Source organism: Oratosquilla oratoria, chromosome 5 (genome assembly GCF_046742065.1).
Source record: "Oratosquilla oratoria isolate Oo_2021 chromosome 5, ASM4674206v1, whole genome shotgun sequence".
NCBI lineage: Eukaryota > Metazoa > Arthropoda > Malacostraca > Stomatopoda > Squillidae > Oratosquilla > Oratosquilla oratoria.
In genome coordinates, this window is record NC_134781.1 from 37200419 (window position 1) to 37223057 (window position 22639).

Sequence of the window (22639 nt, forward strand, 5' to 3'; positions counted from 1 at the left end):
AGACTGAGCGGATTAGGGCATTGTTACTTGCAGCAAAGGTCGAGGGAATGGCTGTTCGAATCCTGCAACCGGTGAAGTTGAATGAAGGGCATGGTTAATTATATTCCACGCTGCAAAGTCCTGTGTGGGGCACTGCCCTAGCCTTGCGATGGGGGGAGTTTGTGACGTTAAACCACATCACATATTATAGCATACAATATCAGCATTAAATCATAGATCATGAAGCAAAATACAAAATAAGTTATCTACATGACATTCACACAACTGAACTTATCATTACTTATATATTCAGAGGAAAAGCATATAAAAGTTACAGAACTTGTGTTTTATTGATCATCTCTACTTAGTACAATAGCATATTTTTCATAAGCACACTTGCCCTAGCACATTCAGTTGAAACTTTGGTTTCCTTGCAGATTTCACACCTCTAAATGTACATACCAATGACAAATTAAAATTAAATTCAATACAGCACTTACCTATTACTCATATGTAAATTCCTATGAAAATGCTGGTTATTCCAGCAGTACAAAAAGTGGCTAATGTCATTTGATCCGTCTCTTCACCTACTGCTTATATATTAAATTCAACTTTTATTGGGACCAGGATAGGTTCCTGTAAGATAGACATCACAGAATAATTTTCCTGCTATCCATCTTCAAAATCTGTCAATACCCTCACCTCCATCTAGATGTGTATACTTGGTCTCCAGACATAGCCCAAAATATATATTAACATTGTATATCCTCCTCGACACAAGGAGTGACCAATGACTGGTACATACTAACAATGGTTCTGCAAATAGCCAGCAGAAAGAATCTACAATTCATTTTCAAAACCTACCAACACCCTCACTTCCATCCGGAGGTGCAGACCTAAGGGGCTGATACTTGGTCTCCAGACTGTGCCCAAGATCTGTTAATTGTACTTACACCTTTTTACACATGGGGAGCTGACAATTTCCAACTGTTCTCTTACTACTTTCATCTGGTGAAAAAGTTTCTTCCTAGATATCTATGGGAAAGACTAAGGCTCATTGCCAGCCACTGGGCTGCAAGTTTTGAGTGAAAAATTAGGGCAACAGCTGATAGATGGCAAAAGCTCTTCCTCCTACTACTACTAGTCACCAACAGACAGTCACACTAATAAAATACAGAAATTTATTTCCACAGATCTATGAGAGGGGCCACGGGCCAATGCCAGTTGTTTTGAGGCAGTGGATTTCCAATTAATGAAACCTGAGGCAACAATTATTTAAACTTCTATCCTTATTATTAACAGAAATATTTACACTGTACAAATAACCAATTTCAATTATATACAACTACAACCTAGTTTTATAAAAGAGCAATGCACTCAATATATCTTTCTATTTACTTGATTATAAAGTTCACCTATCAAAACTAGGAGTGAATAGATGAAACAGTCATTAAACAGAATGGTATTATGAATCCAGGCACTACTTGTATACAAAAATATTACGGTAACACACATGCAAAAACCTTTGTACTCAACATCTTGTCATCCACATAGTTTAATTTCAAATTTCCAAGTCTTCTGGAATTTCAGTCTTCGCAACTTCAAAAAATACTCTATGGGGAAATAAACAAATATATCAGTAAGGTACATATAAAAATATTTCAATGTATGTACATTAAACTCATTATAAAGGGTGATTATGCTGGACTTACTTGTGTGAATATTTATTTCGTATAGTCATTATGTGACTTTTGGGCTGCTGGCTAACCATATTGTGTAAAACATGTACCATATGATATAGGTCTTCCTTTTTATAACCTGTTATCAAAGCATAAAATCATGACAATTTATATAACACAAAATTTATCTGATATAAATATACCTTTATATAGAACCTACCCAACTTGTGAACGAGATACACCCCAGAATAGTTTATAAATCGAGATTTTTGTGGATATGGGCCCTACATGTACCTATTTATAGGCAAGCACCCTTTTATTATGTACACATGTTACTATAGACATTAAACACATGTAAAGTAATACATACATAATAATAAAGAAACAAAGGTGGAAGAGAAATGGACAATTTGGAAAAACCTATAATGAAGGAATGGATAAGTATGTACCTAGACAAAAACAGGAAAGGGTATATAAAAAAATCCTGGTATAATAAAAAGTGCAGTGGGGCAAAATACAGAAAAGATAAAGCCTGGAAAAAGCGAAAAAACTAGAAATGGAAAATATACACCAAACTAAGATATGAATATGTAAAGAAAAGAGAAATTATGAAAAGGACATAATAGACACATGTAAAGATCAACCCAAATTATTTTAGATATGTAAATGGCAAACTAAAAAATAAACAGGAAATACTTAAGATATAGAAATGACATATTATGAACAAACATTTCAAATCTGTATTCACCAAAGAGGAAAAAAATCTACAAAACTGTGATCAAAGAATTAAAATAAGATTTTCTCCATTGAAGAAATTAAATATTACTCAGAATGAAATAAGGAATCAAATATTAAAGCTTGACGTTAACAAATCACATGGCCCGGAGTTGCAAACTGTATACTGAAGGAATGTATAGAAGAACTAACAGGAAAAATATACGAAATGATTGAATGCTCACTCAAAGAAGGAAAACTACCAGGAGACTGGAAAAATGCCAATATAGTGCCAAAATATAAAGAGGGAAATAAGGAAGACCCAACATATTACAGACCGGTGTCCCAAACAGGTACAATAGTTAAAATTTGTGAGAGAATCATCAAAGACAGATGGATAAAATATCTGGAGGAGAATAATACCCTGAACCCAAGGCAATTTGGATTCAGACAAGGAAGATCATGTGCCATTAATTTAATTTGTTTCTATTCAAGATTGATAGACATTCCAAGAAAGGGTTGGCTGGGCAGACTGCCGTCCTGGACTTACAAAAGGCATTTGATGAGGTATCACACAGAAAATTGCTCTATAAACTAGAAACAATAGGAAGCATACATGGAAAACTATTGAATTGGATGGAGGACTTCCTACATGGAAGAAAAATGAGTGGTGCTCAGAGACAAATATTCAAAATGGGAAGAAACGAGTAGTGGTTTCCACAGGGCTCAGTACTAGCTCCGATAATGTTTGCTACATGTGTTAATGACATGGACGAAGGCATTGAAAGTTACATGAACTGCTTTGTGGATGACGCAAAATTACATACGGTACATATACCAAAGGCTTTTCCCTCCTTACAAGGGAGGTAGCCAAGAAGAAAAATGTATAAAAACCATTCCCACCCATTCCATCCCTAATACACTCCCCTCCCTTCCACCCCTCCTCTTATCTTGGCACCTCCTGGATGATGGATCATCCCTGCATCCTGTCCACTGCCCTGGGTCAGAGGCAGTGTTGCAAGACACAGCACATCCACAGCAAAGCCACTTCATTAAATCGGTGACCCCCCTCTCCGTCCCCCAATGCAGAAAAGGAGAAGACGGGAAGATATCCCTTCGGGCTGTGTCAAATTTTGTTCACACATACTACCTCACCCCCCATCCTCCTACCCATTCCTCCTCATGCATCACATCATCACCCATATACAACCATTCTCCATTCACCCGTCTTCTGTCCTCTCCTATCCTTCCTCAACAGATATTCCCCTCTTCCCCAAAGCCCCTTTCACCCCATCCATCCAAGGTCGCCCCCTCATGTTCACTCCCCCCACATCTGCCTTCCATACCTCTTTTACTAGTCTTTCTTCACTCATTCTTTCCATGTGTCCAAACCATCCCAATACTCTTTCATCCACCCTATCTCCCAACTCCCTTACCACCCTTGTTCTCCTCCTCATTTCTCACTCTATCCAGCCTAGTAACCCCCATCATACTTCTCAGACACCTCATCTCAAACACATTCAAACTCCTCTATTCCTCTCTTATGTTCCATGTTTCTGCCCCATACAGTGCTGTTGGCACAATCACTTCTTCATACAATCTTCTCTTAGCCTCCATTCCCAAATGTCTATTCCTCATTACACTTTTTAATCCACCTAGGCATTTACTCACTTCTCTCAATCTACATTCTACCTCCACCTCTACTCTTAAAAGCTTTCCTCCTATCCCGTATATCTCCAAACCTCCCACAGTGCCTTCCTGTCTACTCTGTCATAAGCCTTTTCCCGATCCATAAAACCCCCAAAAAACATCTTTACCTTTTCCTATAGCTTTCTCACATATCTGTCTTACCACAAAAATCTGATCTACGCAACCTCTACCTGTCCTAAATCCACACTGTTCTTCGCCAATTACTCCCTCTGTTCCTCTCCGAATCCTCTAAGTCAAGATCCTCCTATAAGCCTTCCCAACTACACTTAACAAGCTAATCCCTCTGAAACTACCACACTCACACTTGTCCCCTTTTCCCTTGTAAAGTGGCACTATACAAGCACTACTTCAGTCCTCTGGCACTCTACTCTCTCTAGCAAACATTAAATAACCTCACCAGCCAGTCCACCATCACTGTACCTCCCTTTTTCAGACATTCTGCATGGCATCCATCCAGACCAGGTGCCTTACCTGCTTTCATCATCTTAACACCTGCCTTCACTTCATCCTTCCTTATTTCTCCTCCATTTTCCTCACTCATCACGGTTATTTTCTTAGCACTTCCCATACAAAATCATTAAAGAGAATAAACTCCAAAATAGACTGACTCATTACAGAGTGATCTGAACAAAGATGCAGAGTGGAGCAAGAGTTAGGAGATAGAATTCAACAAGAAGTGCAGTATAATTGGATTTGGAAAAATCAAGAAGATAATATCAGGACAGTATAAAATTGATGGAAAAGAGGTAAAGAAAGTAAATTCTGAAAGGGACGTAGGAGTAATCATCACCAAAGACATGTCACCAGATAAACATAAATAAAAGTCGGAGAAACACACAATTTGTTGAGATCAATAAAGGTGGCCTTTAAAACCTGGATAAGGAAATGATTAAGAAAATATTACAAACAATAAGGCCAAAACTGGAATATGCAGCGGTTATATGGTCACCCAGTACAAAAAAGAATACAAGAAAATTAGAAAGAATACAAAGAACAATGCCAAAGATGGCCCCAACACTTTCAAATCTGACATATGAACAAAGACTGGCTGAACTGGAATTGCCAACCCTGGAACAAAGAAGAGAATGAGGGGACCTACTAACCATCTACAGAATTATGAAAGGAAAAGAATGCCTTGATAGAGAGGACTTATTAAAGTAGTACAGAGGAAAAACAAGAGGACATGCAATGAAACTCAAAAAGGATAACTACAGAAGAGACCTGAAAAAGAACAGCTTCCCACACATTTGGAACAAATTGGATGAAAAAATAGTGTGTGCAAATACAATACAACAATTTAAGAACAAACTTGATCTTGCGAGATACAAAAACGGGTCACCATGAGCATAGCTCCCCTTCCCTTATAACACAACTAGGTAAATACATACTGACGTAAGTGGAGTAGGAAACACAGCGTTTATTCAAGACTAGTTTCACACGTATACTAAAAAACATACTTGCGAAAATAATGCTACCACCAAGTCTTCCCGCTTGAGTCATAAGTGAAAAAAAAAAAAAAAGGGGGAATGGGATTAGGATTCCTACTACCTATAGCCCCAAAAGGGGACATTCCTAAAAAAGTAAAGGCATAAGAGGGTCTGGGAGTTTTCTAACCAGTACCCTAAGGTTTGGGTCTTTTAATGTGTGTGGATGTGGTACAGATGAGAGTAAAAGGGAAGAGATAGGCAGTATGTTTGTGAGAAGAAAGATGGATGTGCTGGCTTTGAGTGAAACTAAAATGAAAGGGGCATATGAGAGTTTGGGAGTGTTGTTGGGAGGTTTTCAGGAGTAAAGAGGGGACGAGGGAGAGAGGGGGTGGCTATACTAGTAAGTAAAGAGATAGGTAAGCATGTAGTGGAGTGGAAGGAGATTTCTTCAAAGTTGATGTGGATGAAGGCGATGCTGGGAAGCGAGATGTGGGTTTTTGTAAGTGCATATGGGCCTGGTAGTGAAAAGAGTGTAGAGGAAAGGGAGGCTTTTGGGGTAGATTTCAATGAGTGCATAGAGGGATTAGGGAGAAATGTCAATGTAGTTGTATTGGGAGACTTTATTGCTAGGGTAGGAAACGAACCAATAGACAGAGTGATTGGGAAGTATGGAGCTCCAGGTAAAAATCGAAGTGGAGAATTGATGGTGGAGATGCATCTTGAGAATTAATGATAGCAAATACAGTGTTTAGGAAGAAAGTCAAGTATAAGTACACATGCGAGAGGGTGGTGGATGAAAGGGTGGCATATAGAGCATTATTGGACTATATAGTGGTGACCAGGAGTATGGTAGGAAGAGTTAAGGATGTACATATTCTAAGGGGAGAGAGTGGGGGAATATCAGATAATTTTCTGGAAGGTAAATTGAGAGTGGAGAATTGGTGGAGAAAAAGGAAAAGGGCAGAAAGTAGGGAGGTACTTACAGTGAACTGCTTAAATGAGAAAGAAAAGGAGAAAGAGTATAAGAAGCTGAGAGAAGAGTGGGAGGGAGTGAAGGATAGAGTAGAACTAGGAGTGGAGGAGGAATGGGGATGGTTCAAGGAGGGAGTCATAAGGTGTGCAAAGATGGTGTGTGGAACAAGGAGGGTGGGAGGAAATAGAAGGAAGGGTAGTGAGTGGTGGGATGAGGAAGTAAAGAAGGGTGTAGAAGAGAAGAAGCAGGCTTTCATAGATTGGTTACAAATTTGGACGAGGGAATCGTATGAGAGGTACAAAGTAAAGAGAAGGGAAGTTAAGCATAAGATAAAGGAAGCAAAGAGGAGAGCAGATGTGAAATGGGGTAAGACTATGACAGAAAATTTTGAAAGTAATAAAAAGATGCTTTGGAAAGAAATTAAAAGAGGAAGAGGAGGCGAATCAAGTAGAGAAGAAAAGGTAAAAGGTGCAGATGGAGAGATGATAATGGAAGAGAAGGCAGTGAGAGGAAGGTGGGCAGAGCATTTTAGGAAGTTGCTAAATGTGAAGGAGGATAGGGAGGGAAAGGTAGTTGTAGTGGGAAGTGCTAAGAAAATGAGAGTGATGAGTGAGGAAAATGGAGGAGAAATAGGGAGATGAAGTGAATGCAGCTGTTAAGATGATGAGAGCAGGTAAGACACCTGGGTTGCATGGATGCCATGCAGAATGTCTGAAAAAAGGAGGTACAGTGATGGTGGACTGGCTAATGAGGTTATTCAATGTTTGTTTAAGAGAGAGTAGAGTGCCTGTATTGTTCCGCTTTACAAAGGAAAGGGGGACAAGTGTGAGTGTAATAGTTTCAGAGGGACCAGCTTGTTGAGTGTAGGTGGAAGGCTTATGGGAGGGTCTTAATTGAGAGGATTAGGAGAACAGAGGGAGTAGGTGAGGAACAGTGTGGGTTTAGGACAGGTAGGAGTTGTGTGGATCAGATTTTTGTGGTAAGACAGATATGTGAGAATGCGATAGGAAAAGGTAAGGATGTTTTTTGGGCTTTTATGGATTTGGAAAAGGCTTATGACAGGGTAGACAGGAAGGCAGTGTGGAAGGTACTGCAGATATATGCGATAGGAGGAAAGCTGTTAAGAACAGTCAAGAGTTTTTACGAGATTAGTAGAGCTTGTGTTAGGATTAGAAATGGAGAGAGTGAATGGTTTGAGGTAAAGGTGGGACTTCATCAGGGATGTGTTATAGGACCCTGGCTGTCCAATCTATACATGGATGGGGTGGTGGGAGAGGTGAATGCAAGGATTGTGGGTCAGGGGTTGGAGATGGTTAAATAAAATGGAGAAAAGTGGGAAGTAAGCCAGTTGTTGTTTGCTGACGACACTGTGCTTGTAGCAGGATCAGAGGGATTGAGAAAGTTTGTGACAGTTTGAGAAGGTGTGTGAAAGAAGGAAGCTGAAGATAAATGTGGGCAAAAGTAAGGTGATGAGATGTACAAGGGGAGAGAGTGACAACAGGTTGGAACTGAGCATTAAGGGAGAGAGACTGGAGGAGGTGGATAGTTTTAGATACTTGGGTGTGAATGTGGCAGGAAAGGGAGGAGTGGGGGTGGAGGTAGAATGTAGATTGAGAGAAACAAGTAAATGCCTTGGTGGACTGAAAAGTGTAATGAGAAATAGACATCTGGGAATGGATGCTAAGAGAAGGTTATATGGAGGAGTGATTGTGCTGACAGCACTGTACGGGCCAGAAACATGGAACATAAGAGAGGAAGAGAGGAGTTTGAATGTATTTGAGATTATATGTCTGAGAAGTATGATAGGAGTTACTAGGCTAGAGTGAGAACCGAGGTGGAAAGAGAGCTGGGAGATAGGGTTGATGAAAGAGTATTAGGATGGTTTGGACACATGGAAAGAATGAGTGAAGAAAGATTAGTAAAAGAGGTGTGGAAGGCAGAGGTGGAGAAGTGAATATGAGGGGGTGTCCTAGGATGAGATGGATGGATGGGGTAAAAGGGGCATGTGTGAGCAAAATTTGATGCAGCCCAAGGGGATTTGTCCCCGTCTTCTCCTTTTATGCAATGGGGGGACGGAGAGGGGGGGGTTGCCGATTTAATGAAGCGGCCTTGCTGTGGATGTGCTGTGTCTTGCGACACTGCTTCTGACCCAGGGCAGTGGACAAGGTGCAGGGATGACCCGTCATCCAGGAGGTGCTAAGATAAGAGGGAGGGTGGAGGGGTGTGGAGTGTATTCAGGGATGGAGTGGGTGGGAGTGATTTTATGCCTTTTCCTTTTTGGCTACCTCCCTTGTAAGGGAGAAAAAGGCTTTGGTATATGTATGTACAAAAGAGCGGAATGTCTGTTGAGGAAGGACGGGAGAGGACAGAAGATAGGGGTGAATGGAGAAGGGTTGTGTATGGATGATGCTGTGATGCATGAAAGTGGGTGGGAAGTATGTACGAGGAAAAATTTGACGTAGCCCGAAGGGATTTCTCCCAGTGTTCTTTTCTGCATGAGGGGACGGAGAGGGGGGTCGCCGAATTTATGAAGCGGCCTTGCTGTGGATGTGCTGTGTCTTGCGACACTGCTTCTGACCCAGGGCAGTGGGCAGGATGCAGGGATGACCCGTCATCCAGGAGGTGCCAAGAGGGAAGAGGGTGGAGGGTAGTGGAATATGTATGGGATGGAATGGGTAGGAGTTGTTTTTATGGCTTTTTATTTTTGGCTACCTACAGTGTAAGGAGGAAAAAAGCCTTTGATATATGTATATACATACATATACCAAGGCTTTTTCCCCCTTACAAGGGAGGTAGTCAAAAAGGAAAATGCATAAAATCATTTCCACCCATTCCATCCTTGAATACACTCCACACCCCTCCACCCTCCCTCTTATCTTAGCACCTCCTGGATGACGGGTCATCCCTGCACCTTGTCCACTGCCCTGGGTCAGAAGCAGTGTCGCAAGACACAGCACATCCACAGCAAGGCCGCTTCATTAAATCCAGTTTTCCATTTATCAGTAGGCCAATTCTTCCATCTAATGCCTTGGAGGTATATTGTAGATTAAGAAAAGCAAGTAAATGTCTTGGGGGATTAAAAAGTATAATGAGAAACAGACATTTGGGAATGGAAACTAAGGAGATTGTATGAAGGGGCAATTGTGCCAGCAGCACAAAAGTAGCATAATTCTTCTATAAGATTTTTTTTACTCTAAATAAACAAATGACATGTGTCCATAGGGGTGCCCCAAAACAGTTCCTGAAGCATTGGCAACATGTTACTATGTAATTATTACCACATGCTAAGATGCAATCAATACCCCAGGTATGGGATATAGAAACTGAGAAAAAGGATTAAACTAACCTGAATAATACTCCAGACATGGAGTCCAGTCTGTGGAATGCTTAATCTTAAGGGCTAAGTACAATGCAGAAGCACCAAGCATAGAGTCTGAGGCATCAATAAGGTCATATTCCATAAGACTCATTTCCAAGATATAACGAGCAAATGTCAAATCTTCCATGGAAACTTTGGCACACTGAAAGGTAAAAATAACAATTACATCAGCATATAAGCAAGTACTCCCTCTCGGATGTTAAATAATACATCATGTTTACATACATACATATACCAAGGCTTTTTCCCCCTTACAAGGGAGGTAGCCAAAAAGGTAAAGGCATAAAATAATTTCCACCCATTCCATCCCTGAATACACTCCACACCCCTCCACGCTCCCTCTTATCTGAGCACCTCCTGGATGACGGATCATCCTGCACCTTGTCCACTGCCCTGGGTCAGAAGCAGTGTCGCAAGACACAGCACATCCACAGCAAGGCCGCTTCATTAAATCACCGACACCCCCCTCTCCGTCCACCCATTGCATAAAAGGAGAGGACAGGGAGAAATCCCTTCGGGCTGCGTCAAATTTTGCTCACATACTACCTCACCCCCCATCCACCCGCCCATTCCACCTCATGCAATCACAACATCATCCATATACAACCATTCTCCATTCACCCATCTTCTGTCCTCTCCCGTCCTTCCTCAACAGACATTCCCCTCTTCCCCAAAGCCCCCTTCACCCCATCCATCCACCACAACCTAGGACGTCCCCACATGTTCACTCCCTCCACATCTGCCTTCCATACCTCTTTTACTAGTCTTTCTTCACTCATTCTTTCCATGTGTCCAAACCATCCTAATATTCTTTCATCAACCCTATCTCCCAGCTCCTTTTCCACCCCTGTTCTCCTCCTCACCTCCTCATTTCTCACTCTATCTAGCCTAGTAACCCCCATCATACTTCTCAGACACCTCATCTCAAACACATTCAAACTCCTCTCTTCTTCTCTTATGTTCCATGTTTCTGACACATACAATGCTGTTGGCACAATCACTCCTTCATACAGTCTCCTCTTAGCATCCATTCCCAAATGTCTATTCCTCATTACACTCTTTAATCCACCAAGGCATTTACTCGCTGATCTCAATCTCCATTCTACCTCCACCTTTTCCTGCCACATTTGCACCCAAGTATCTAAAACTATCCACTTCCTCCAGTCGCTCTCCCTTAATGCTCACTTCCAGGCTACTGCCACTTTCACCCCTTGTACATCTGATCACCTTCCTTTTACCCACATTTATCTTAAGCTTTCTTCTATCACATACTCTCCCAAACTCTGTCACCAACTTCCTCAATCCCTCCTCTGATCCTGCCACAAGCGCAGTGTCGTCAGCAAACAACAGCTGGCTCACCTCCAACTTTTCTCCATTTTCTTTAACCATCTCCAATCCCTTGCCTACTACCCTTGCATTTACCTCTCGCACCACCCCATCCATGTATAAGTTGAACAGCCAGGGCGACATAACGCATCCTTGACGAAGTCCCACCTTTACCTCGAACCACTCACTCTCTCCATTTCCAATCCTGACACAAGCTCTACTACTCTCATAAAAACTCTTGACAGCTCCCAGAAACGTTCCTCCTATCCTGTAAATCTGCATAACCTCCCACAGTGCCTTTGTCTACTCTATCTTAAGCCTTTTCCAGATCCATAAAAGCCAAAAAACATCCTTCCCCTGTCTTACCACAAAGATCTGATCTACACAACCTCTACCTGTCCTAAATCCACACTGTTCTTCGCCAATTACTCCTTCTGTTCCTCTCCGAATCCTCTCAATCAAGATCCTCCCATAAGCCTTCCCAACTACACTTGACAAGCTAATCCCTCTGAAACTACTACATTCACACTTGTCCCCTTTTCCCTTGTAAAGAGGAACTATACAGGCACTCCTCCAGTCCTCCGGCACTCTACCCTCTTTCTAGCAAACATTAAATAACTTCACCAGCCAGTCCACCATCACTGTACCTCCCTTTTTCAGACATTCTGCATGTCATCCATCCAGACCAGGTGCCTTACCTGCTTTCATCATCTTAACAACTGCCTTCACTTCATCCTTCCTTATTTCTCCTCCATTTTCCTCACTCATCACTCTCATTTTCTTAGCATTTCCCACTACAGCTATCTTTCCCTCCCTATCCTCCTTCACATTTAGCAACTCCCAACACATACAAAACACACAACATCAACATATTACAACACAACATTGACGGTATTAACACTAAAAAACATGAACTTGAACACTTTCTTAAACAACACAACATACACATTGCAATTCTACAAGAAACAAAATTAAGACACTCACACAAAACACCATCATTTCATAATTACACCACCATCAGACAAGACCGGACTGACGGCAATGGCGGTGGACTCGTCACCCTGATCCACCATTCCATCTGTTTTGTGGACACAAGTGCCACAACCAAAATTCTCCTCCCTACCACAGATAACACAACAGAAACCCAATCCATTCGTATCCGCACAGGCAACAATTCAACACTAACAATAGTTAACATGTACATTCCCCCCCAATCATCCCCCACAGTTCCAAACACCTTCAGACCTCAGCTCAGCCAACTAACCTCAATCCCCAACCTGATCATGGGTGGTGACTTCAACGCCAAGTCGTCTGCCTGGTTTGTCGACAACCCCGACACAGACAGAGGGCTTGATATACAGACTCAACTCGACTCATTGACTATCATGAACAACACGCATAATCATACACATATCCCATACCAAGCCCTCTACACTCCCTCCTCTCCTGATATCACCTTTTGCTCCCCCTGCCTAACCCCAACAACATCATGGAGAGTGGTCGGAGCCCTTGGTTCTGACCACCTTCCAATCATCATCACCACCAAAACAAGATGCACCCCAGCTGGCCACAGACACACTTACACCAATTACAAGAGAGCTAACTGGGAAGCCTTTAATGAAGAGACAGAACAACATTTTGAAACACTTAACAGTACACCAATCACAAACATAAACAATGCTGTGCACGCTTTTGATACAATCATACAAAACGCAGACAAGAGATACATCCCTAGAGGCAACAGAAAATCACACAACCCCAACTTCACACCAGAAATCCAAGGCCTCATCAGACAACGTGACACACTTAAACACGATACCCCCACACCTATCCCTCAAAACATAGCAGACCAAATACAAACACTAAACACTGTGATTGCCAATAAAATACATGAACAAAAAACACAAAATTGGCAAAACTTTATCAATACACTTGATCACAAAACAAACACCAGCAAATTGTACAAAACACTCAACAGCATCACACTATCCAACACTAACACTACACGCTCTCACGCAGCAATAATCACAACAACAGATAATCTACCCTCAAACAGACAACAAGCAAACGCACTCATACGTCATTTTGCACAGACGAGCCATCTTACATCTCACCCTGACGACCGACGCACCATTCGACGTAAGAAAGACTTTCCCACAGACTCAGACTATACACCCTTCATAGACAGTCAGACAAAACTCATAATGCATAGTCTCAAGCACTCATCTGCCTGTGGCCCTGATAACATAAGCAACATCCACCTAAAACACATTGGACCACAAGGTATACACGCACTCACAAACATTGCAAACTACAGCTATTCACACAACACTATACCCGACATCTGGAAGCATGGTAAAATAATCACCACCCAAAACCGAACAAAGACCCAACAATCCCATCATCGCACCGCCCAATCACACTTCTCTGCACCCCCTCTAAAGTCATTGAACGCCTAATACTTAAACTTGTCACACCATATATTCCCCTTGCTGACTCACAACACGGTTTTAGGCCACTACACTCCACAAACACTCTTCTGACAAACCTCACACAAAGAATTTTAGATGGCATCAATTCAGATAGGCCCCACCACAGAGCACTTCTTATAACATTAGACATTAGTAAAGCTTTTGATGCTATCCCCCGCCACAACCTAACAAATAAAATATATAACACAGACATGCACAATAACACCAAAAGATGGCTGGCCAATTATCTGGCAGGCAGGAATGCTCATGTGTCATATAATGGCCAATCATCGCACATCAGAAACATTAAGAACGGAGTACCGCAGGGCTCAGTTCTATCCCCCACATTATTTAATCTATACATGCATGACTTACCCACGCCAGACACCTCAGAAATACAAATCTCTTCTTACGCAGACGACATAACAATCACATGCACACATCGTAACACAGACAAAGCTGCAGAAATAATCCAGCCTTACCTTGACACACTCAACACATGGTTCATCACAAACAGACTCAAAATAGCTCCAACCAAATCTACAGCAACACTTCTCACCAACTAGACAAAAGAACACAAATACATACCTCATCTCTACATCAACAACACTCTAATAACACACACAAACACACCGAAAATTCTTGGTGTAACATACGATACATCCATGTCTTTCAAACAACACCTCACAAACATAAAAAACAAATGCACACCTAGACTTAACGCACTTAAGTCAATCACTGGAACAACATTTGGACAAAACAAAGAAACTAATATAACAATATACAAACAATGTATACGCTCAGTGATGAATTATGCGAGTCCTGCATGGGCTCCTAATCTCAGTGAGACACACCACAACACCCTTCAAATCATACAAAACAAAGCCCTAAAAACAATTACAGGCTGCACAAATACATCACCTACAGACCATTTACACCATGAAACAAAAGTCCTCAAAGTCAAGGAACACCTCGACATGAGAGGCACACAAACACTTGCTGCAGCCACCACAAACACATCACACCCGTTACACTACATAGCAGAACACCCACACACACCAAGAAACATTAAAACTACACCCAAAGACCTTTATTACACAAAGATACTCTCTTCTCTTCCTCCACAACCACCAAATACCAGCCTCCGGAAACATATTCATAATCATATCACTCACCGCTCCATTAACACACTGAAAGACAACACACTGCTGCATGCCAGACCCCCTGATATCCACCCTTCTGAATCCTCTCTCCCACGTAAGGACAGAGTCCACTTGGCCAGACTGCGATGCGGTCACCACCCAGCACTTCTAAGCTACCAGAGGAGGCTGGACGACCGTGTTGTGAACAGCTGCCCAGGATGTAACACTTCACCCCATACCATACAACACATAATGGAAGACTGCATTATACACAATCATGCACGCAAACAACACAACATACACTCTATAAAGGATTTGTGGGAAAACCCAGTCTCGGCTGTGGCCTTCCTTGGGGAGACGGGACTGCTCGGACAGACAGTCTAGGGAACGACAACAACAACAACAACTCTCTAAAATATTCTGCCCATCTTCCCCTTACTGCCTTCTCTTCCATTATCTCTCCATCTGCACCTTTTACCTTTTCTTCTCTACTTGATTCGCCTCCTCTTCCTCTCTTAATTTCTTTCCAAAACATCTTTTTATTACTTTCAAAATTTTGTCATACTCTTACCCCATTTCACATCCACTCTCCTCTTTGCCTCATTTACCTTTTGCTTTACTTCTCTTTTCTTTTCTTTGTACCTCTCATATGACTCCCTCGTCCTATTTAATATCCAATATGTGAAAGCTCGCTTCTTCTCTTCTACAACCTTCTTTGTTTCCTCATCCCACCATTCACTACCCTTTCTTCTATTTCCCCCTGTCCTTCTTGTTCCACACATCATCCTTGCACACTTTATGACTCCCTCCTTGAACCATCCCCATTCCTCCTCCACACCCAGCTCCACTCTATCCTTTACTCCCTCCCACTCCTCCTTCAGCTTCTTTTCGTACTTCTTCTCCTTTCCCTTTTCATTCAAAGAGTTCACTCTAAGAACCTCCCTACCTTTTGTCCCTTTCCTCTTTCTCCATCTATCCTCCACTCTCAACTTACCTTCCACCAAGAAATGATCTGATATTCCCCCACCCTCTCCCCTTAGCACATGTACATCCTTAACTCTTCCTATCATAGTCCTATTTACCACTACATAATCCATTAGCGCTCTATCACCCTTCCCTCCACCACCCTCTCCCATGTGTACTTATGCTTCACTTTCTTCCGAAACACTGTATTTGTTATCATCAACTCTCTTCCTAGACACATTTCCACTATCAGCTCTCCACTATGATTCTTTCCTGGAACTCCACATTTCCCAACCACTCCATTGATTGGATCATTTCCTACCCTAGCATTAAGGTCTCCCAGTACTATTACATTTACATTTCTTCCTAAATCCTCTATGCACTCATTTAAATCTATCCAAAAGGCCTCCCTTTCTTCTACACTCTTCTCACTGCCAGGCCCATATGCACTTACAAAGACCCACATCTCCTTTCCCAGTTTCACCTTCATCCACATTATCCTTGAGGAAACCTCCTTACACTCCACTACACGTTTACCTATCTCTTCACTTACTAGAATAGCCACCCCTTCCCTCCCTTGCCCTCTCTTCACTCCTGATAACCTCCCACTTACACTCACCCTTTCCTATCAACTTAGTTTCACTCAAAGCCAACACATCCATCTTTCTTCTCACAAACATACTACCTATCTCTTCCCTTTTACTCTCATCTGTACCACATCCACGCACATTAAAAGACCCAGACTTAGGGTGCTGGTCCGAAAACTCCCAGACCCTCTTATGCCTTCTCTTTTTTTGTTTAGGAATGTCCCCTGTGGGGCTACAAGGAGAAGGATGCCTAGTCCCAATCCCCGTCCCTTTCTTCTCGCCTCTTACGATCCAAGTGGGAATACTTGGTGGCAGTATTCTTTTCCCCCACCACAGAAAAAGAATACTCAGAAATGGTACAGGACAGCAACAAGGGGTTGGGGGACAGCATAACGGAGGGAGAGTCGTAGTATAAAAGTGTCATCATTTCTCTATGAACAGAGTTTTCCTCTATCATAGACAAAATGATGTGTGGCTCTGGTCCGTAGGGGCGCCCCATATCGACCCTAAAGTATCAAATGCATGCTACTTTGCCACAATAACAAGCAGCCAATACCCCATACATGTTTACATTAGACAAATTTCAGAAACACACCCTGGCAAATCTTCGAAGAAATCGATAGGAAAGAGGTATTCCTAAGTCGAATCCAATGGTCTTGAGCATCTTCATTTCCATCAAAATTAGCTCACGTCGTTTATAAGCATCATCACATATGTACAGGAAATCATCAACATAGGGAGGAACACGTTCCTGAAAGGTAAAATGGGAATTATAGTGAAAGGCACTTACAAATTCACCAAATACAATGTTCAATGTATACAACACCTGATAAAAGTTTTTGTACTTACATCAAATTTGCATGCAATGAAGAGAGCAGTGGAACCAACTAGTTGTAAGGATTCCCTTTTGATGACAACTTTGCTAAGATAAAGATCGACAAGCTTAACAGCAAGGTACAAGGTTTCATGATTGAGCTCAAAAGATTCTTGAACTTCCACCATCCAGTCTACAAGAATTATCCGCATGCTTCGTGAAATATCTGGCTGATTTTCAATGTACTTATTTACAGGGAAAATAGCCTGAAAAAAATAAATGATTAAGTATAAATTATATATATATATACACACACACACAGGGGTGGACAATTCAGTTGCCCACATGCCCGGGACACCCAGACTTCATCAATGGCAACCATGAGTTGCTCCAAAGGATCCCACTGGGCAACTACTGTAAAATTGGAATTGTTCACCCCCGATATATATATATATATATATGTATATATACATATATAAAACATGCTCATGTTGAGGTATACTGCTACGAGGAAAACTCTTCGCAATTTTTTTCTTAACATATCGGGTGGCAACTACTGTACAACTGGAATGTCCACCCCTGATAATATATATATATATATATATATACACCTTATGAAACCAATTAAAGGCCCTTTTCCACTTGTGAGGGATGGCCTAGTCAAAACACAGATCTTCAAATTTATATATATATATATTATACATGGGAATTCTGAGATCAACAAGTGCCTAACACCCTCATCTCTGATTTTGCTGAAATTTTGTTTAAAAGTACTTTTAAGGCCCTAAACACATTTCTGAAATTTTAAGGTCAATCCAAACTACAATTCAGGAGATAAGACTTCAGATATTTTGAGGTCATAAACATTTGGCAACCAATAACTAGGGTGATAAGTCATACTTATATGAATGTATATATATTTAGAATCTGAAAAAAGACATAATCAAAATATCAGTTCCAGAATTTTAAGTAAAAAATATATATATAACACATAAGCAAGCTCCATATTTATACGTTGTCCATCAACTGTACATATTTCTAAGCTCCTAATCTAAAAAAAAAAAAAAAAAGACATTGTTTATCTTGATATAATTTTAAAGTAGTAAACTTATAGGGAACACCATGTATTTACAAACTGTCAATTCATTAATGTTCATAGATGTTTCTCAGATTGTGTTTCAGGGTTTGAATCCTCACTTTCTGCCTTGCTATTAATATGAACACCATAACTGACCTCTAGGCTCCTTCAAGCATTTTTTGGGATCTGATAGCTTATGAGCTTTGCACTTCTTCTGGCTCAACAACCCTTCTGAAAAGAAATAAATTCATAAATCTACTTTAATATAGAGTAATATTTGATAAACTGTAATGTCATAGTTATTACAATATACGACTTAATTGTTCAGCATTTCTAAAAATGGATAATTCGTAAAGAATCTTTATTTCCTCTCTCTACACACACACACACACATATATATATATATGAGAGGAAATTACACTCCTTACAAGGAACCAAGGATGAGATGGATGGGGTAAAAAAGGGCATGGGGAAAGAGGGCAATGTCTGTTGAGCAAGGACGGGAGAAGACAGAGGATAGGGGTGAATGGAGAATGGTTGTGTATAGATGATGCTATGATGCATGAAAGGGAGTGGATGGGGGATAGGGGTGAGAGAGTATTGTGAAAAATAAATTGACACAGCCTGAAGGGATTTCTCCCTGCTTTTCCATTTCTGCATGAGGGGACGGAGAGGAGGGTCACCGATTTAATGAAGCGGCCTTGCTGTGGAGAAGCTGTGTCTTGCAACACTGCTTCTGATCCAGGGCAGTGGGCAAGATGCAGGGATGACCCATCATCCAGGAGGAACCAGTACAAGAGGGAGGGAGGGGGGTGGAGTATGTGGGGATGGAATGGATGGGAGTGGATTTTATGCCTTTGTATTTTGGCTACCTTCCTAGTAAGGGAAAAAAACCTTTGGTAATATGTATGTACGAGTTATCCATTAATTTTCAGAAATACTAAACAATTAAATGCATACATTGCTAGGCAAAACATTATAAATCAAATAAAAATGGCATTGAAATAAACAATATCTAGTGATTAAGAATGTGAAGTGATTTAAAATGATCATTATATAAAGAAAAATTATATACCATATAGATAAGAAACCTATATAATTATCTTACCTTTTTTTTGACTGGTGTTTAGTCCAGAAGTAATAGATCTGGTTCAATTGGATTTTCTTCAACCAAATATTCACTGTACAGATCTTGATTTGAAAATATTATGTTACTCAAATCACTGCTTGAAGACAATTCAAATAAATGTTGCTCAGTCTCATTCTTACAGTTCTAAGTATTGTGAGATTATTCATTAGTGTCCAACAGTTCACACACAACAGTGAGTCTTATTTCAATCTTCCATCACACTTTTCAATAAGCACATCAGTTACTTTTCTAAGATTGATTGTTTTGTGCTTATGTTTTTTTTTAGTAGGGTCTTGGCAGTATTTCAACTGCTGAACCATCATATTTTGCTGAAAAAGCCTAATGGCCAAGGTATAGATATCACAAGTATAATTTCTATAAATCTGTAAATATAAAATATACAATGAAAGGACATATTTTAGAATACAGTTACAGACTATATTTTAATTCTTGATATACGAGGCTCATTAGAAAACCATAACAACCAAACACACACTTCTGGCTGAACCTGTACTAACTTGTAGATCTAAACTACAACTATCTGTGCTGATTCTGTACAAGTAGCAACATGTTGCACAAATTGCCAGATCGTTTGGCACTCTTATGAATGGACAATTTTTAAATACATGGTGTTCACTTATATGTTAATTACATGAAAATTATCAAGATAAACAACCTTTATATGGCTGTTTATAATAACCTAGAGATGTGCTTTTATTTTTTCATTAAAACAAGTTATTAATTAGATTAGGAGCTTAACTGAAAAATATGTACAGTTGACAGATGGCACTCACTCATGTATTACTCACTCATGTATTAACCCCTTCCATACGGTGCCGCACACGTAGGCGTCATGGACTTAGATCTCGGTGGCAGCAGCCAATGCCAGCCGTACGACGTGTCGTAATAATACTCGCATCATAAAATATAGTCACCGCTTATATCGATCGTTCTCTCTTCACCCGTGAATTTTGATAACCATAGAAAATGCGATTACAAAAGAATTAGAAAGAATGTCATTATGGAGGGGCGACTACAATAAATATAATCAAGACGCCGATATGGCAGCCTCGCGAATACACTCGCTCCCCATGACGCCTACGTGTGCGGCACCGTATGGAAGGGGTTAATTATATGAAAAATACTAGCATAAACAAACTTTTTTCTTACTGATTGTAATAGCCAAAGCTTATGCCTTCATTTTTCTCTTCTATAAAAGTCGATCAATTTTGATACCCCAGGGGTCAAATCTTGACCTCAAATTTTTGCTTAAGTGGGATTTTTTTTCCAACCTAGTTTTAAAACTGATATTTGGATTCTTTATCTTTTTCCGATTCTAAATATATATATATATATATATATATATATTACAGGTGAAAAATGTAATCACACATTTGTCAATCACGTTAAAACCACTGTTGGAGTAGAAAAGACTGGAGATGGGGAATCTATACATTTTGATTGCAAACTGCAATCCTCTTCAGTAGATCTACTGAAGAGGATTGCAGCTTGCAATCGAAATACAGGAGTCCCTCAAATAACGCGGGGGTTAGGTTCCTGAAATCACAGCGTATGACCAAATCCGCATATGCTGACTTTCCATACTAAACACCGAGAACCGTATGTATGTGTACGTGTGTGCGTGCGTGTGTATGTGGTGTATGTATGTGGAGCATGTGTGTTTGTGCGTATATACATGTGTGTGTATGTGGTGTACATGCATATGTGTATATGGCGTATATAAATATGTGTGTGTATGTGGCATATACACGTGTGTGTGTGTATGTGGCATATGTGGCGTATGTATGTGTGTGTGGCGTGTGTGTGTATTTACCTAGTATTTACCTAGTTGTATTTTACGGGAAGGGGAGCTATGCTCGTGGGGTCCCGTCTTCATATCTCATTTTATCTAAACTATTTTTAAATTCATGTATTGTTTTTGCACACACCACTTTCTCATCTAACTTGTTCCAACTGTTTATTACTCTTATTACGTGCGTGCGTGTGTGTATGTGTCTGTGTTCACATGTACAAGTAAGCATGTACGTGCATGCGTCTTTGTTCGTATTTGTGTGTACACGCACGTGCATTCACAATGTACACCGATTGTCTAACACGTGTCTACACGTGTGTAAGCGTGTATATGTGTTTTTGATCTCCCAAACCACCACCGCCAGTAACAGCAAGAACCTCATAAGAGAAATTAAGACACGACAAGCGCAGTCATTATCAGACTTATCAGTTGTGTTCCAAATGAAAGAAACAATACACTTCAACAGGTTAGGGTGGTAAAATTTCACAATAGCACGGCGCAGGTGGTGGAAGCGACAAGTTAAAGCTTGTTGGCTACCCCCCTACCACCCCCTACTCCCCCCTCCTGCATCAGTACCCGGAGGTTGACATGTAACCGCAGGCAGCCACCCACGGCTATCGCCTCGCCCCACACCCTTGTTTGAGTATTTCCCAGTGTACATAATGACTGCGTTATATGAGGATCGACTGTATATGGTAAAATAGAAAGCAGTCACCACAAATGTTTGCAATGTTGCCGCGTGTGTGCGTATGCGTGCCCGAGTCGGAGCGAATTTTAAAACGGTTCTCTACATTTGAGATGGTTTTGAAATAAAATTGGCGTATGATTGAATCCATGTTATTTGAGGGACTCCTGTATATAGATTCCCCGTCTCCAGTCTTTTCTACTCCAACAGTGGTTTTAACATGATATATATATATATATATATTATATATATATATATATATATATATATGACTTATCACCCTAGTTATTAGTTGCCAAATGTTAGAGACCTCTCATTTGACCTCAAAATATCTGGTCATATCTCCTGAATGATTGTTTGGATTGACCTTTAAATTTCAGAAATGTGTTTAGGGCCCTAAACTACCCATAAACAAAATTTCAGCAAAACCAGAGAGATGAGGGGTGTTCATTTGAATTTTTGGTAGATCTCACAGATAATGCCCCTATATATATATATATAATGTATATACATTAAAACAACTAACATACCTCTCTCTCTTTATAATAACTGAAGATATCCATGACATAATCTGACACTGCAAAGGGGTCATCCTTGGTTTCTTTGTCAAAATCAACCACACCTTCAGGGAAAACAGCTTCTTCTTTGATTACTTTTAAACCAGTATTCACTTTCTGGATTACAGGACTGTAAAAAAGTGAAAATGTAGCAGAAAGGAGAAGTAATCAGCAATAACCAATATCTAAATCACAATGTATCATGTGTACTGA

The 22639-nt window shown here is 40.6% G+C and overlaps 1 protein-coding gene across 6 annotated transcripts in view; it reads right to left on the minus strand.

Annotated features, from left to right (window-relative positions):
* Positions 1-310: 310 nt before the first annotated feature.
* The window catches only part of LOC143025468 (G2/mitotic-specific cyclin-B3-like), a 65945-nt gene continuing 43616 nt past the window's right edge, over positions 311-22639 (minus strand). For all 6 annotated transcript variants that reach the window (XM_076185175.1, XM_076185178.1, XM_076185176.1 and 3 more), the window contains exons 4-9: positions 22400-22556; positions 17200-17430; positions 16946-17101; positions 9829-10003; positions 1692-1797; positions 311-1592 (exon numbers count right to left, since the gene is read on the minus strand). In XM_076185175.1, the coding sequence (XP_076041290.1) occupies positions 1541-1592; positions 1692-1797; positions 9829-10003; positions 16946-17101; positions 17200-17430; positions 22400-22556 (877 nt within the window). In that variant the 3' untranslated portion in view covers positions 311-1540. The remainder of the gene's footprint in view (positions 1593-1691; positions 1798-9828; positions 10004-16945; positions 17102-17199; positions 17431-22399; positions 22557-22639) is intronic.